This window comes from Drosophila suzukii, chromosome 3 (assembly GCF_043229965.1).
Source record: "Drosophila suzukii chromosome 3, CBGP_Dsuzu_IsoJpt1.0, whole genome shotgun sequence".
In the NCBI taxonomy this organism is placed as follows: Eukaryota; Metazoa; Arthropoda; class Insecta; order Diptera; family Drosophilidae; genus Drosophila; species Drosophila suzukii.
In genome coordinates, this window is record NC_092082.1 from 24392556 (window position 1) to 24409463 (window position 16908).

Consider the following 16908-nt stretch of genomic DNA (forward strand, 5'->3'; position numbering starts at 1 on the left):
GGGAGCAGCGGCCGTTAAACGTTATTTTAAATTTTCAGTGTTGGGGAACGTAAGAATTTGGTGCAAGTTGTTATGCATAACGTCAGTTTCCTTGCTAAAAATATATAAAAATGATTTCCTCGTAACTGCAATCGCATACTCTTTAGCTTGCCCAGCGCTATAGCAAAGAAACTGACGTTATGCATAACAACTTGCACCAAATTCTTACGTTCCCCAACACTGAAAATTTAAAATAACGTTTAACGGCCGCTGCTCCCGAATGATGAACTTGGGTATATACGTTTAAAAATCTGTTAAAAATCGATTTACCAACGGATTGTCGTGATCTATGGCGCATATTCTCCGTTATGGTTCAGCCATCAAGAAAACAACATAAAACTAATTTCGGTTTTTACGCGTGTATTTTTAAAGAAGCCATTTATGCCAGCGTTTTTGATTTTTTTCCAAATTTTTCAACTTTGACGAAGTGTAGCTTTTGAACTATTGAATGGAACTTAATGATGTGTATAAGAAAGTTAAAGGGCATTCTATTACCTGTAAAATGAGTCCTTAATGACCGAATTCGGTTTATCGCAACTCGAGTTAGAAAATAAAAAAGTGCTAAAAACGTTTTTTACACTTTAAAAAAAATTGGTACCATAGAAAAAATTTTAAGTGCCCTTTTCTTAATCAGGGAGATGTATCTTACCGGAAAACAAAGGTTTCCTGAAAGGCGTATTTCATCAATTTTCTTTTGTAAACTGGTGTAATTAGCAAACTCAATGGAGTGCGAGAGGGATGGGGGTTTCATTTAATGTGGCGTGTTAGAGAAATCTCGTATACAGCCGCTAGGAATGAACGATAGCTGGCGCTTTTATTGTTAGCTAGATAAACGGGTATCTGATAGTCGAGGCCGTCGACTATAGCGTTTTCTCTTGTTTTTATTAAACTCGATGGCGGCAGGATGCATAAAATAAAATCAGTGTTATCATCATCAATCATTTAACTAAACTTAAAACTTGATTCGCATTAGTTTTAAGGGGTTACTTACACATGTATCCGCTAGAAATTGCAATATCTTTTTAGGTAATAACAGGTGCCCAAAAGTGTCTAAAAAAATTAATGTCGATGGACCGCGATTTCTTGAGAATTAGTTCTCGTGTAACAGTATTTAAAAGTCTCGTGTTTTGTTATAAAAACCTTTCGAGGGTGTAGAAGTTTTTTGCTATATGGAAAAAAACAGGTTTCTTATCAAATTTCGTATTCAATGTTAAAGTGTCAGAAATCCTCGGAACAGGTTGAGATATACAAATGCGACAAGTTCTGTAAACGGATGCTGTTCGCAGCTCCAATATTCTTATGGTATAACACAATGTGCATAGTTTTTATATATTCGAATATAATATACCCAATTCCAACTGATAAAAATTAGTTTCCAATTTTTAAATTTGTTCTTTATAACTTAATTTTTTTTGAGATACATATATTGGTTAAAATATACATGCACAAATAGTTTTTAAATGATTTGATTAGATCACCTTATAACATTTAATAATATTTAGATAGGAAAGCTATGAGTGCACGATATTTTTAATACATTATCATAAAATCAAATTCACTTTCTACAAAACCCTACATTTTACCATTGCCAGTGACAGAAATCGAGCATAATAAGAAACTATACTTAAATGGTTTCAAATGTAATATTACATCCACTAGATTAACTTAAGTTAGAATAAATAGTTTTTTATTTAAAATCGGCTTTATGAGCATGATCCTTTACTTTTAATCGTCACACCTGAAATAAAAACTTGATGGTTAATATTGTGAGCATAACAAATGTTTTAGGATCTTACTTATGTTAAGGCAGGTTGAATAACACTGCAGTTGAGTTTCTCCTGTGTACATGTATCCATCGGATCCGCAAATTATTTCATCGTTCTCATCATACACATTAGCGCACACCTTCTCACAGTAACTTTCAGTGTCCTTTGGACTGTCGGGAGTTGCAGAGCTCGTCCCAGTTGGCGCCTTCTGATCCTCTTGCTGGAATTAATATGAATATTAACAATAGATTATTTTGAGGCTTTAACTCTGCTGTGGAAATCATCAAATGTTTTTAAGTCTAAATGTCTTACAAATTTCTAATATACATACAAAATGACATCTTTTAAATAAATTTCAAACTAACTTTAAACGGCACATTAAGTAGCTGATACTGTATCTTATTTTCTTTCTTTTTAATGTGTTTTTTTTAAAGTTATTACAAGAAGTTTGAATATGCTTAATTGGCAGATAACTACATAAGTCTTGAATTGATGTAACGAATAGTCGATAAGTATAACCAAATACAAAAACGAACTCACCTGTTTTCCAGTTTCTGTATCAGCACTGTCTTCTGGATCGTCACCATATTCCTTGATCGGCTTGTTTTGTTCCAGAATCGGAGAAGAAGACTTGGTGGGTTCTCGAACTGCTTGGGCCACGGTTTCATAGTAGTACTGATTGGCCTGCGGGGATTGGGTATATTTCATAGATCCCCTGATGGCATCTTGTTCGGTGAACTCAAATCGCAGGGGCTCAGGTGTGAAGCTCTTGTGGCTCTTGCCAAGCAGCTGGCTCTTTGGCGGGGTCTGAGTAGAAGTTTGGACCGACATGGGAGTGGAGACCACATGCTTGACCGCCTTGTTGCCATCGGACTTCACCACAAACACATCCTGACCAGCCTGGTAACTGCCGCGAACTACTGCGGAATTCGCTGGAGCGGGATCTTGCTGGTAGAACAAATCGGAGACTTGTATGGGTTCATTGTAACTGGAGGAGACTGAGTTGTCTAGGCCAGCATTCTTATAGGGAAGATGTTGCTTGAGTGGTTGATGTTGCTGCGGTGGCTGGTGTTGCAGTTGCTGATGTTGCTGCTGCGGCTGGTGTTGCAATTGCTGCTGCTGGAGTTGCTGCTGGCTCTGCTGATTGTATTGCTGTGGATATTGGTGAAGCTTTTTCTGCTGGTCACGCTCGACATCCAACTTCTTGTAGTCGGGATCTCTCTTGGGCAGGAAATACTCATTGGTGCTCATAAAGTGCAAGTAGTCCTGCGCCTCCTTCGACTCTTTCGCTGGAGGCACTGCCTGGCGATAGCTGACCCCCTGACTGATCCCCTGTTTCGGCAGGTTATCTGAGTCCTCGTACACCGAGTAACTATTCGGATCCTGCGGGTACTGATTGTTCTGGAGGGCAGTCTGCTGCGAGGGCACCACACTGAAACTGGGACTCTGCTGTCCAAAGAGCTTGGGATAATGCAGATACTGAGAGGCCTGGACAGGAATCGCATGTTGTTGGATGGGTGCATACACTGGCTTCTGGTCCTTCATTATCACATTGCCATTGAAACGCGGAGAGGTTTTAAAGTTATGGATATACTGCTCGGAGAAATATTGCGGCGGGAACTGGTTCTTCCCCACGTCCAGAACTGGAGCATCCTTCACGTGGGCAAATCTCCCTGGCTGATTCTGGTCGAATTGGTATCTCCTGAGCTGGTCGTTCTGCGGAAAGTTGCCAAATTGCTCGCGACGCATGATGTGTTGGACTGTCGCAGGTTTCGGAGATCTCAGAAACTTATTGGGGCCGAGGTTACCCGAAAGATGGGGTGGGTTATCCGATCGCGATCTTATCTTGGGCACTAATCCAGGACCGGGAGGTCGATTGTGGTTGAAATGCGGCTGGGGTTCACTTAGAAACTGCATTATGCGGGCTTGCCTTGGCTCATTCTCACCGCACTGCACTTCATTGAGTAGGAATATTAAAAGCACTAAGGCCCCCCAGAGTGGGGCTAACTTGATGGCACTTTGCGTCATTTTCAAAGTCCGATTGGCGTATGGCGCGTCTTAATTCCACGACGGTCTATTGGTATTTAACATTTGTCAGTTCCGCGGCCAAAAGCAAAAAAGTTTCTTTCGAAATAACCACGCACACATGCGAAGCTTCTTTTTCTTTCGCCACGATCTCGCAGACTTGATCTCACTTTCTTTGTTATCCGGCCAGTCGTTTAAAATAAAAATGGAACGCCTCGCGGCAATGCAGCCAAATACAAATTCAAAGTCGGACCCACATGCAGCACTCTATTCAAAACCGATTGCCTTCAGCTTTACATGGCTACATTCTTCAGAGCCTGTTGTTTAAACGCTAAAGAACCGTTAATCAATCGAGGGTCTTGACTATCCATCCGATCACTTTCTTCTTGAAATTCGGCGGTGTCGTTGGTTGGAAAGCAACTGAGTTGCAAATGGAACATTTCTGAGCCAGCTGTGCTGGAATTTGTCGGAATGGCCATTAAACCAGTTTTGAGACTCTGCCACAGAGGAAATGTGGATGTGGTGGCCACCGAGAGATCATATCACACTCGACTCGGAGATGAGGTTGAAAAAGCCGAGGCACTCGAACCTCGGGGCACAGTGGTATCGCTTTAGATGCTACAGATCTATTTGCCAGATATGCTTTGTAATTCGGTTATCTTAAGTGCAGGTGAAAGTAAACCAAGTCTGATCGAAAAAAACATATTGGAAACCCTATGCGTAATTGCTGGCATCTAGTTTGGAAATTCCTTAAGCTTCGAAGATTAATTGGTCAACACAGAATGCCCGATCGCTGGATAAGAGATTTTGGAATCCAGGGTTTATTTACCTCCGACTTTTTGTCATCGAGAAAAAGTGAAAATGTATTTTAATTATAGATACTGGGATAATGGGTACAACTTTCGCTTTTGTCGTCAATTTGCCATTGCTTTTTTCGAGAGAACAAGCCAAGAAAACGATAATTTCGGATATTGTTATGCAAATCGTTCGAAACCGTAATCATTCGCTAATGTATTCATTCATAAAAGCCCTGTTATTTATATTTGGTTAAAATGTTTTAGTTCATAAAGTTGTAAACATCTGTGGTTCTTTTGTGTTAAGAAAATTTGCCAAGATAGAAGAGTGCAGTATTTTTTTTCGCAAAAATAACGACTTACACTTTCTAATTTTCAACCATTTTATAAAAAAATGTGTATCCACCCCACCTCAGTAAACACAAATGCTCGGTTATTATAAAACTCATTAAATTTGTTATGCAATAAGATGAGATGTGTAATAATTTAATTATTTTTTGTGCTAGGTCATTGGATACTAGTCGAATTCCTGGAACAGACTACTTCATTTCGATCTAAGTATTCTACATACACAAATCCTAGGTATTAAATGTAAACTACAAATCAAGGAAGAACGCTATAGTCGAGTGCCTCGACTATCAGATACTCAGCTAAAGGGAGCAAAAGGGAAATTTTAATATATGGGGTAGTGTGGGCGGCATACAGATTTAAGCGTTATGGGCGTTAGAGTGGGCAAACCTTTTTTTGTCATTCAACATATTTCAGTTAACATTTTTATTCTACCACTAAAACTGTAGGAGCAACAGGCTTGGGCGGTTTGTGGGCGTGGCACATTAGAGACAAACATACGCTGCGTACGAAGCTAAGGAATCTAAATCTAACTTCCTAACTCTCTAGCTTTGATAGTTTTCAAGATATCAGCGTTCATATGGACGATTCTTTGAAGTTTGTGGACGGTTTGTGGACACTAGAGTGGGCTGAAATCTCTAGAGATCACAGCGTTCACACGGACAGACGGATGGACGGAGAGACGGACATGGCTAGAACGACTCGGCTAGTGATCCTGACCAAGAATATATATACTTTATGCCCCGAATACAATATACCCTTTTACTCTACAATTAACGGATATAAAAAGTTGTGCACAGAACCTTAGGTTTTTCACTCGACATCTTCAGTAGCTGAAATGTTCTCAAGCTTAAATACAAGTCTCCTCGTTTTCGATCCAAATGTCGTTCTCAACTTTGGGCTCTTCACAAACCGTGTGGCTATTTTCCAGCACGATAACAATGTCAGTTGTGCTAAGAACGGTGGAGTCCGCATTCTGCAAATAAATACAAATTTCGAGGTCAGTACATATGAAATTAAAGGTAGTTCCCATTAAGGTCTCAAACTCTTACATTCACATACGAGCTCTTTAATTCGTTCGACATGCACGGAAACGAAAAAGTTATGTTCCCATAGGTACACATGTAAACAAAGCCAAATCAACCTAAACAAGGTTAAAGCAAGAGTGCTAAGCAACTTTAGCATTGGGAATTAAAAAGTTCCACAAATTGACACAGAGTAAAATAACTTTTAATTTGATTTATTCACCAAGCTATCTTTGAACTTCAAAAGTCCAGCGACACGTACAAAGTTTGGACAAAAATGGTTGGATTTCCGTAACAAGAGGGTAACAACACTCAAGTTGTAATTAAATGTTGTTAAGTAGAGAACAAACTATCAGGCTTTTGGGTTCGCCCTAACTTATTATGTAATATTTTTTTATATTTTTGAATTACCTTTGGTAGCGGAAGACTGTATGTCTTCTTTATCAACACTCTATTTGCAGATAAGCAGTCAGCATCATTTTTATTAGTTTGGTGCCTGCTTGACCTAACGTGAACCTTAAAAGCAATAGCAAATAAGAATGACTTGGTTTTAGGACAGTTTTCAGAAAACAACTTACAGAATGAACGCGGTCATAATTTATGTTGTTACCAAGACTTGTGGCTGTGCTTTCCCGGAAACTGGAGTGATCCCTTGCAAATCCACTATTATAATATGCACCCACGGCCTTTCCACAAAGAAGTTCTCTGAACGCCACCCTGTAGCGTCGCGACATTACACTGTATACTATAGGGTTGACGGTGCTGTCAATAAAATCAGTTAGCATGTTATCTATACGACCTTTTAAACATTTACCATGAAATGTAGTAGGCAAATCCTGCAATGGAAAAGAGGGCCTCGTTTATATCCAAATAGTTCTCCATATTCTTGGCATATAGAAATATAAGTCGTTGCAGGTGAAAAGGGAACCAGCATACAAAAAATGTAATCACCACAGCGGCTATACTGATTAAAAGGGTTATTATTGGATTCTGTTTGTAATGCTTAATTAGCAAACGCTTACCCAGCATCCGTATAACTGTCTTCTTTCTCATTTGTGAGTTTCGTGTTTCTCTGTTGTTGGTACCAGGTTGAACACCTAAAAGATTTCCCTGAAGTCCTATCTTTTGGGATCAATAGATGCCAAGTACTTGCCCAATTTTTGATTTGTTCGAGATCGAATCTTAGCTCCCATTCGTCCATAAAGTAATATGATGAGTATCATTGGGATGACGAAGAATATGCAAAAGGATACTTCAAACACCGGAATGACATTAACAATCTCGGGAGACATGGAACAGAATGCAGACTCCTCAATGCGAGAACCATCTGAAAAGTGTTATAGAGTGCAAACAAACGTTGATATGGAGTTGATTGAAGTTTAGTCGCGTACCTAACGGATATTTGAGGTATTGAATATCCGAGAGTAATCCGAATGGTATGGCACTTATGAAACTTGCAATCCAAAGAGCTGTTATTATCCGAATCGCACGTTTGAAGCCAACCATAGCATACAGATGCAGCGGATGGCAAATCGCCAAAAATCGTTCCATGGAAAAAGCAACAATGGTAAATACGGAGACATAAGTACATCTGAAATTCAGTTTCTTATAGTGGCTATAAGTAAAAAACGTATTTATACTGACGCCTCGGAAATAAAAGCCCGAATTTTGCAAAATGGCATTCCGAAGAGATCTGGATACTGGTGCCAGTATAAAAATACTTCCGTTGGTAGTCCTGGGTAACATATAGTGAGTTTACAATCACATTAAATCGAGTTTAATTTAATTAACTAACCGAATAGTAAGTACAGCAGATCGGAGACAGCTAAACTAAAAAGGTAGTAATTTGTGGCGGTGTGCATTGCCGAGTGCCGAATAATCACAATGCACACTAATAGGTTACCAATGACCCCAGTTATAAAAATGCCTCCAAATATAATTGTTATCTGAAAGAGATTTAAAAAGTGAAAATTATAAAGCCATTTCACATCGCTCATTTACAAGAAGAGCGACATAAGTCAAAAGACTTTTTACGTTACTGACAGTTTTAGAGCAACCTTAATATCGGTTAGGTCCTGAAAACTTTTCAACTTATTTAAATGAGTAACATTTTTAACAGTGTGAACATTTTTTCAGGAAAATATCATTATCATGTTGGTTTTTTCTGTGGAAAATTTAAGTGAAGTACAATATGTTCTTTATAATTGGCAATACAAATATAAATATGATGAGTTACTCTTCCTAGTTTATTAAACTCTATATATTTCCTTTTTAAATTTAACTGTTCTATTACAAACGACTTACCAAAATTGCCTTATAAAGTGGTAAAGTCTGCGGACCAAGCACAAAAGCAACAAACTCTGTGGGGGTACAGTTAAAGGTGCCGCAGGCATAATAATCCTCTGTTTCAAATCCGTGGGACGGTTCCAAACTAACGCTGGTTGGATATAAATCGGGTTTATTACTAAAACTTGTATTTAACTCTAAAAAAGTCGAATCTGTCGATGAATTCATTTTGACACTGAATTAATTGTTTTTGTTTATTTCGTGTAAAACAGTTTTTAACGGCCGCCGCTGGAATTAGAATCGCCCATGGCACACGACGATTTCCGTTTAATTTTTTATGGATTGCGCGAAATACGGGCTGCGCTATCGTATAATACAGCCACTGTATCTTTTAGATGCCCACAGATTACTGTCCGCAGTCTAGCGCTAAAAAGATAAGAAGGCATGGTTTAGGCTAAATTGTAAATAAATACATACAAACGGGCATATATAAGCCCCATGTACATATATTAGTTGTATGTGCTCAAATTTATAGATATAGCATGGTGTTCATGCCGCAGAATGAGTAATTTTTTTGTGTTTACGTCAAAAACAACAAAATTTTATCTTAAATTAGTAGATAAGTAGATCAGAAGTTAAACAAATGCAACAAACACCAAATTGGGGACTTATTCGAAATAAGAGTTTCAAGTTCCTGCTCAACATTGTTTGGTACATTACGTTGAGTAAATATTTTACACAATTGTATAATTTCAATACGTAATAACAAACATCGTTATCATTAAAAACAAGAAAGAAAACTAGCTTCGGCAAGCCAAAGTTTAAACACCATTGCAGTTCGTTTCTGTTGGAAGAAATCTATATAAAGAGCTTACCGATTTTATTAAAATTAAAAAATAATCAGATAAATTTTTTTATATTTTTGTAATTCTGAAATAATTATAAATATTATACCGGAGGAGAGAATTTGATCATAAACAACAAAGCTATAAATATTTAGTATCATCGGTTGTTATTATCCTTCTTAGTCTAAAACAGTTTAGTAAGGTATACTTTTATAAAAACAATATACCCTTACTATCTGTAGTCCCATGGGTGTTATAATTTAAAAGAAAACTTCAAAGAATTATTCCGACCGTACCCGGATATCTTTTATTTTTACACTTAGATTAAATTGAAATGTCAACAAGCATAAATAATCAAATCAAGAGCAGGAGAAAAAGCTGCCTCCAAAGATTTCATTAGCCCGAAGAGGCAGGTACACACGTTCATTTTCCTATTTAAATTCATTTAAAAAGCCTTAAGCCTATATAAAACGTTTGCCATTATTTGCATATGAAGATGCTATCTTATCAACTGACACACATCTTGTTAGATCTCCTTTTCTGTGAGTATATATACTATAAGTGTATCGAGCGACGTACGACTTAATTGCTGTCAGTTAATTTTGTAAGCTAGATTAATAACATACAATGTTTTATTAATACATTCCCGTTTTAAAGTCACCAACAAAATATAAGAAAATTGAATTTAATTTGCTCACCGGTATTTTGTTTTATTGTGGTTGCATGTGTCGGCAGCAGCATCTTGGCCAGATTTATTAAGCCAGTTTGAATGGGGTTAACAAAGGCTTATACACAAATACGAATTCTCAAAACCAGAAAAGTTTGCATGGATGTTGGCCACAGATTTTGTCATTATTATGAATATGTCGCCGAGGCGAACTCGGCAGAAAACATTGAGACATTTTGGCTTAGCGAAGCGAACTATAGACTTTTACGCACTTGCTAACTTTCCAACTAAGTGTACTCAGACGTGAATTTAATTTGACGAAATATGCAAACAGCAAGGCACACGTGTAATTAGGAAGCCGGCTTGAGGTACGGCAGACTCAAAAGATAATAAAATAATAAATAGCAGGCCCTCATTAGGAGCAGCCTCCCAGTAAGCCAGTAAATCATCAAATCAGCCAATTTGGACCCTAGTGGGCCCGCAGCACTCTTGAGACACCTAATCCAATCCAGCATCTGGTCATTAGGGACACTTAGCCGGTGACCATCCCCATCCTCTGGTAACCCCTCCGGAAACCCCGACCAGTTGCCAAGCCACGTGTTGCTAATTACTTGGGTGCCGAAACCCACAGGTTCGCATATATATTTATATGTGCAATAGATGTCAGGTGTCGCCTAAAGTTGAATATAATTATGTATGGACATCTGGGCATTTTCATAGTACTTTGTCCCGAGGCACTTGCCTTTATTGGATTTATTGAGTGCTGATGAAGATGAATATGTAAGAAGGCTTAGCGTAAGTGTTGTGCTATACAATGTGGAGTGTGAGCACTGAAATATGACTCTATAACACTTAAAATAAATCTTAGGTGTATCCAGACATCCTACTTTCCTTATCGAATACATATAGTATTTATAAAATATGTTTAACTATAGGTACTTTGAACCAGAACCAAAAGTTCAGCAAACTATGGAATTATATGTAACGCCTGTTTAAGAAAGCTTTTATCGGTGCATACATAAATATTTACATGTGTAAATATTTCTTTCGAGTTGATAATATGAAAATATAAATGAAGCATGCCTATTATCTTATAGTAAAAGCAAACCAAGAAATGATTTAAAACTTAGAAAAAAAAGGATATTTAAAAAAATTAAAACATAATATATTTTAAAGTTTAACAAATATCGGGTATAGATAATAATATTGAATAAATAATTATGGTGCCAGTTGCCAAATTTTAATTTAACTAATTTCTACACTTTTCTGACGTTTAAAATGTTAGTTTATAATTTAATAATTCTGCTTTCAAAAATCGCTTTAAGTTGTGCATACTTTATTGTTTGTATATTTGTACTATGGTCTTTTATCTTATAGTTAATTAGTGTAATGACGTTTATATTAATAAATACGACTACATATGTTAAGAAACTGTGAATGTAAATTGTGTGATTGAAACTTACGTTAAATCTTTTTTCTTATTTTTCACCTGCACCTGTAGAACTTCCCAATTCATTCATGACAACTAAGGACTTAACACTTGTTAATTGGATTCTTTTGACACTTGGATTTTCGTAATTAGTGCACGTTATACAGTAGGCAAGCCACGCACATTATCCCGCAGGATGCTTGGTCGACGACAGGTGGAAAGCAACTGTTGGCATATCCGGATGTCCTGAACAGTTTTGGGAGTAGGGAATCTCGGCAGGTGAGTGCGCAGGCGTTGAAGCCGAACTCTTCGATTCAGTGGTCATGCTAATGTAACTGCATGTGGAGCTAATTTCAGCTATACTTGTGGCTTTGGGGCAAACCGAAGTGCTTCAGATACATGTAAGCCCAGTAAGGATGCAAGCTTTCCTCATTACACTATTTTTATGGCATTCAAGTTTTTGGGTGAACAATATTGGCATCATTAAAATCCCTTTACTGAACTAGATGCTCCATGCATAATCTATTTACATTTTTGCCAACCTTACTAATTAAAAACAGTATATTTTTTAATTTACTTACAAGATTAAAACAATGCAATGTTAAGTGGTTAAGAATTCATAGTGTATCTATACCACTTTAAAATTCTTATATACAAAATCTACACCCAATCACAGGACCATTTGAATGAAAGTCTACACATATTTGAATCTGCTTTAATATGTAATTCAGTTTGTTTCAAATATTCGTTGAAAAAACAGCAAAACCAAAAAAAAGAAATATAATGACTTCTATAATTCAACCGGACGGTTTTGTTCCGCAGGCTCAGGGCATTGACGCAGCCGTACCAATATGGTTTAAGATAGACTGGAGCCCGGAGATAGAGCAGGGCATTTACAAGGACTGGGGAACTTACTACTGCCGCCGCCGCCGGGAGAATCTTGGCATGCACTACTTTGACAAGGCCCTCAAGCTCATCCCTGCAGATTTCACTACTCTATATCGCCGAAGTCAGAGCAAACGCAAGAATTCCCTGGCGGAAAGTGCTTTACTGGACTGTTTGGAAGCAAAGCGTGGGTTATTCTTTTTTCTCTTCAAAACTTAAATTGCTAGTTTGGTTTCTTTAACAGGATTGTTGAAAAATTTGCAGCGTAATGACGCGCCTATCAATTTGGAAGTATGCGATGCACTCTATGATATGAACCGGTTCGAAAGTGCCAAAGCCGAGCTTCACGATAATGCCCGTCTGTTTACTGGTAATAAATCGAAAATGTTTGAGCAGCGACTAGAAGTGGTATGACTGCTTTCGATTACATTATGGGGTTTTCGTCCTGATTTCTAATAATTGCATAGGTTGACGGAAATATTGAGGATGCCTGCGGTCCATCGATGACTCATTTTATATCTGAAAATGAGAAACTTATAATACACTTAACGGAGCTACTGAACAAGCACAAGGAAGATGACAGACCGCTTTGGAAAATACTAAAGGAGCAGGAGAAATGCGATGTGCAGAGCATTCCGGAAATTGAAGTGTGTATAAAGGGTGAATTTAAATTTTAGGTTTGGCAGTAATATGCATCCCTTACTAGGAAGAAATGCTTTCTCCTCTTGAAATCGCGAGGCGAAGTCGTGCATTTAATGTGTGCAACCAAATGTTTATTGATAGGTCATGGCTCGATGTGGTATTTCTGAAGCACGTTCGAAAGTAAACCTATTTTAATCACTTAAAAATTGTTCATTTTCAATACACTTACTTATTTTAGGAATCCCAATTTGCTCTTGGATCAATGCAAAAAGAGCACTGAGTACTTACAGCCTTTAACTCTAAAGAAATATGACGAGATCAAAAATTTTTTGGTGGGTAACATGTATAGTTTACATATAAACTATATATAGTTTATAAATTACTAATCACAGAAAATGCTGGAGGCTCGCAGTCCAATGTACAACATCCGGTACCAGAAGTTCACAAACAAGAAGTTAATGGAAAAATTTCGCCAAGAATATCTTTACCGAGTTCAGTACCAAACGAGTCGGAATATGAAAGCTGCTCTGCGAAGTATTCGATATCTTCGAAAAACTAAAAATTTAAGCGTAAGATTTTAAAAGGTTTATTAGTTTTAAAAATGTATCAAAAGTGGGAGTGCAGATCGAGTTATTTTCTAAAGTGTTATTTAATATTACTCATACTACATGACTATGCTAAGCATATTTCGACATATTCGAAAATATAAAAAACTACAGATTTTGTTTTCCACTTATAGAAACTGCTGTAAACGTAAAGAAAGTATTACAAAATAGTTTTAAATTGTTTTACAATAATGTTCTTGTTTTTTTAGTTGGTTAAAATTGTTGAAAACCGTAGAGCCAAAAAGTTTTTTATTTTTGCGTCAACCTTTCCATTTTTGAGAAAACAATTTATAAATATTGGGACATATTTTAGCTTTTTGATTTAAGAAACATTTTCTTGACTTAGAAAAAAAATTATAATGCTGGTTTTCTAAAATACAGGGTTAATTTTATTTTGAGTGTAGTATGACATTTTTTTCCGATAATTAAAAAACAATGCTAACGGCTTGTATTGATGTTAAACGATTTCATAAAACATAAGTGATACTTCTTTATATAGCCCAGAATATTATGCAATCCATTTTAATAACGTTCAGATTATTATTCTTTTCAGAAACTGACCAGTTACGTGGAGGAAGTAATGGGAGACTATGTGGTGAAAAAAACCAACAGGATTATGCCTTGGAAATTCGAGTTTCTGAACGAAGTATACAATACTTTAGCGTTGGCTTACGTAGATCAGTATACTGTTCCGAAGAACTTTCGATTTGCGGAGAAGAACGCACTGCTTCGATTACTTCGCTTTCCCATGGAAAAATCTTTGGAGGCTAAGCCATTCGTGTTTGGGGATCGTACTACTCATCAGGACACGGCATCCGTAGATCCTGCCGTGTCAAAATCTCGGTAATAGGTGTATTTTTAGGTCGTACGTTTTTTTAATAACGTTAACTTAACTTTTAGTCAAATAGTAAACCGCTTTGAGCGCCGTATGGTTTTTGCAAAATACTCGATTGAGAAGGCATACATACTTCATCAAATTGCAAGTACGCATCTTCAATCACATAGATTTGACGAATGCTGCTTTAGTGCCCGAAAGTCTATTGAAGGTTTGAATTTTATACCGGGATACTACTACATTTTCTGAACTATGTATAATTTTTTACAGAGGCCCACAACTGCAATAGCTTTATTTGGCAGTTTCTTAGCTACCTACTTATAATTAAAGCAAATGCTGCCCTCCACAAAGTAGAACGGACCAGTGAAGCCCTAGCTAAGGCAGCTAGTATAGCCATAAAACTGAAAGAAAAGGATATCAACCATTTTGTAAATGCCTGTATAAGCTGCAACGAGGAGGAATTTATCGTCAAAAAGCAAAGTGTTTTTTCAAATAGCCGGCGTGACAGTGAAAAATCAGTGCGCAGTACCCTGTCCATGCGCCAAAGCGATTACTAACATTTTGTATAAAATCGTTTTATATTACAAAAATATTGAATAATAAATTCTCAGTGTAATTGGTAGAATGAAAGAGTAAGCTAATTTTCACAAGGATTATTTGACTTGGGAAGTTCACTACTTCATCTTACCTTTTTAACCGGTATAACTGAATTAATCCCCTAATTTATAATCTTGGACAAATGAAGATAATGCAAACTTTTACATCAGGCATTTTATACCAGGGATCGGTAACGGTAATCAAGTTTTAGAATTATTTTTGATTGTTGTTTTAAAAGATGTTTGTAAAATTTTGTTGTAATTTTTTATAATATTTATTCCAAAAATTCGGATATTTTCTTAATTTTTGTTAAAATGTGTTAAAAATAATAATGTTTTGGAAACTTTATTTGTAACAATCAAAATATAGTATAGACATATATAATATATATTTCCCTGTAGCTCTTTTAGTTACGAAGATATTGCACTAAAAGCGTTTAGTTGTACTCCGCTAAACTTGATTTTTTTGAATTAAAATTGATTTTTAGGTTTTGTTGCAAAAAACCAAATTTTTGGTATGTAGTTATATATATCATGGTAGAGGGCTCACTGCTTCACTGTAATTTTGTTTGTTTCTTATAACTCTTGTTACAGTCCCTGTTTTATACTTACCTGTAATCTATTGAATGCCTGTAGGCACTGACAAGCAAATTAAATTGTTTTCATGTAAGATATTTTTTTAGAGGCGGTTTAACATTAAAGTTTGTAAAAGCCAAACAATACTTTTTGACGTGTTCATTTTCATATGTATGCCTTGTGTGATGTTTGATTTTTGTAGATTCTATAACATTCACTGTTAAAGCCGGTAAAATAAAAATTCTACCTTTGCTGGGGGTTTTTATTATAGAAGGCAACAGACAACAGTACCTTGCTTAAATTGATAGCCTATCAACTATAGTTACATTACGCAGATGTCTTCTCTACCAGCTTGGCCATCATCTTCTCCTCCTTGGCCTTTCGCTTGGCCTCCTTCTGCTTTCGCTTGTCCTCCTTCTCCTTTTGCTCGAGCATCTCCTTGAATCGTTCGTCCCTGGTGTCCACCTTGAAGCCGAAGTGTCGGCGCACCTCCTCCACCAGGCGTTCCTTGCGTTGTATGGCCGCCGCAGCATCCGCCTCCCGCTTGGCGACTTTCGCATGGAGATCCGCCTTCCACTGTTTCAGCTTCTCCATCTTCTTCGCAATGTCTTCCTCGCGGGCAGTGATCTTTTCCAACTCCTCGGCCTTGTGAGCGCGATTCTTCTCCAACATTTTTAGGAGTGTTTCTAGTTGCATAACCTGCCTGCCGTCTTTCTCTCCACGGGCATCAAAGCAGATCTTGGGATTCACATTGCTCTGGGCGCCGTAGCGCCCGAAGGCCTGTCTCTGGTACTTTTCAGTCATATGTATCCAGGAGTGCGGCTCCTGGTACGGCAACTTGTTCAGAAGCACATTTTTGTGTTGTGGTTGCAGGCCGGACCTGTCCACCGCCTGCGGATAAGCTGGTTCATCGTTCTCCTCGCCGACCAAGGAAGCTGGCAATTCCGCTTTTGCAGAGCTCGAGTATTGCAGACATGAGCGGAGGGCAGGCAGTCTGGCTGCAGTATTTATTTTGCCCAAATTCATGTTGAAATGTCAGGCAAAAATAGTTTATTTATTTCCAATAGAGATGCACCAAAGCCGATAGCAATGCCATTCGCCGCTATCGATTAGTTGGAACAATTTCAATGGAAAAAGAAGAACGTTTACACTAGAACGGCTACACTTTGTTTTGGCGGTCTTCAGAGCGATCCCACTTTTCGATATGTTTTAGAATTTTCAATAGGGTTCAAAGGTTTCCATTAGTAAATGCGATTCCAATCAGCTGTTCTGTGTTAACGTTATTCGCCAGCAAAGCAAAACAATGAATTAAGTAAAAACCAAAGCAGCACACCGTGGCCAAAGGTCCATTGAGCATGGTAAACTAACAATTATTAGAGAAAATTATTATAGGAGAAAATGTGTAAAGATATTCTTGGAAGGTTGTATTGAAGATGATACGTTACATGTACAACTATATTATAAAAGTAAAAAATTATATTTTTATAGTTAACAACTATCTGCATATTTATTGAGATGATTATTTTGATGAGCTCCAGATGAATT

General features: G+C 37.3%; 4 protein-coding genes across 5 annotated transcripts; 1 reads left to right on the forward strand and 3 right to left on the reverse strand.

Annotated features, from left to right (window-relative positions):
- Positions 1-1418: 1418 nt before the first annotated feature.
- Positions 1419-4324, reverse strand: LOC108006898 (probable basic-leucine zipper transcription factor I). The gene is made up of 3 exons (XM_017070487.4): positions 2346-4324; positions 1836-2025; positions 1419-1777 (listed from the first exon to the last, which is right to left on the reverse strand). Exons 1-3 carry the CDS (start codon positions 3831-3833, stop codon positions 1743-1745), a joined length of 1713 nt encoding a protein of 570 aa, XP_016925976.4. The 5' UTR covers positions 3834-4324; the 3' UTR covers positions 1419-1742.
- A 735-nt stretch (positions 4325-5059) lies between these two features.
- Positions 5060-8699, reverse strand: CapaR (Capability receptor). Of its 2 annotated transcripts, XM_036816264.3 has the most exons (10): positions 8302-8698; positions 7793-7943; positions 7642-7732; positions 7389-7588; positions 7151-7324; positions 7020-7094; positions 6812-6956; positions 6576-6759; positions 6409-6513; positions 5060-5948 (listed from the first exon to the last, which is right to left on the reverse strand). In XM_036816264.3, the coding sequence occupies exons 1-10, from the start codon at positions 8509-8511 to the stop codon at positions 5823-5825; spliced, it is 1461 nt and encodes a 486-aa protein (XP_036672159.3). In that variant the 5' UTR covers positions 8512-8698; the 3' UTR covers positions 5060-5822. The 2 variants fall into 2 exon arrangements, with proteins under 2 accessions (XP_036672159.3, XP_036672160.3); XM_036816265.3 differs by lacking the exons at positions 5060-5948; positions 6409-6513; positions 6576-6759 and having other exon boundaries at positions 6822-6961; positions 8302-8699.
- A 3221-nt stretch (positions 8700-11920) lies between these two features.
- On the forward strand, positions 11921-14803 carry LOC108006897 (outer dynein arm-docking complex subunit 4). The gene is made up of 9 exons (XM_017070485.4): positions 11921-12296; positions 12354-12517; positions 12577-12756; positions 12816-12931; positions 12990-13083; positions 13144-13320; positions 13910-14199; positions 14257-14402; positions 14462-14803. Exons 1-9 carry the CDS (start codon positions 12008-12010, stop codon positions 14746-14748), a joined length of 1743 nt encoding a protein of 580 aa, XP_016925974.4. The 5' UTR covers positions 11921-12007; the 3' UTR covers positions 14749-14803.
- A 773-nt stretch (positions 14804-15576) lies between these two features.
- CRIF (growth arrest and DNA damage-inducible proteins-interacting protein CRIF) lies at positions 15577-16456 on the reverse strand. Its single transcript, XM_017070480.4, has one exon. It carries the CDS (start codon positions 16387-16389, stop codon positions 15691-15693), a length of 699 nt encoding a protein of 232 aa, XP_016925969.4. The 5' UTR covers positions 16390-16456; the 3' UTR covers positions 15577-15690.
- Between the last annotated feature and the right edge of the window lie 452 nt (positions 16457-16908).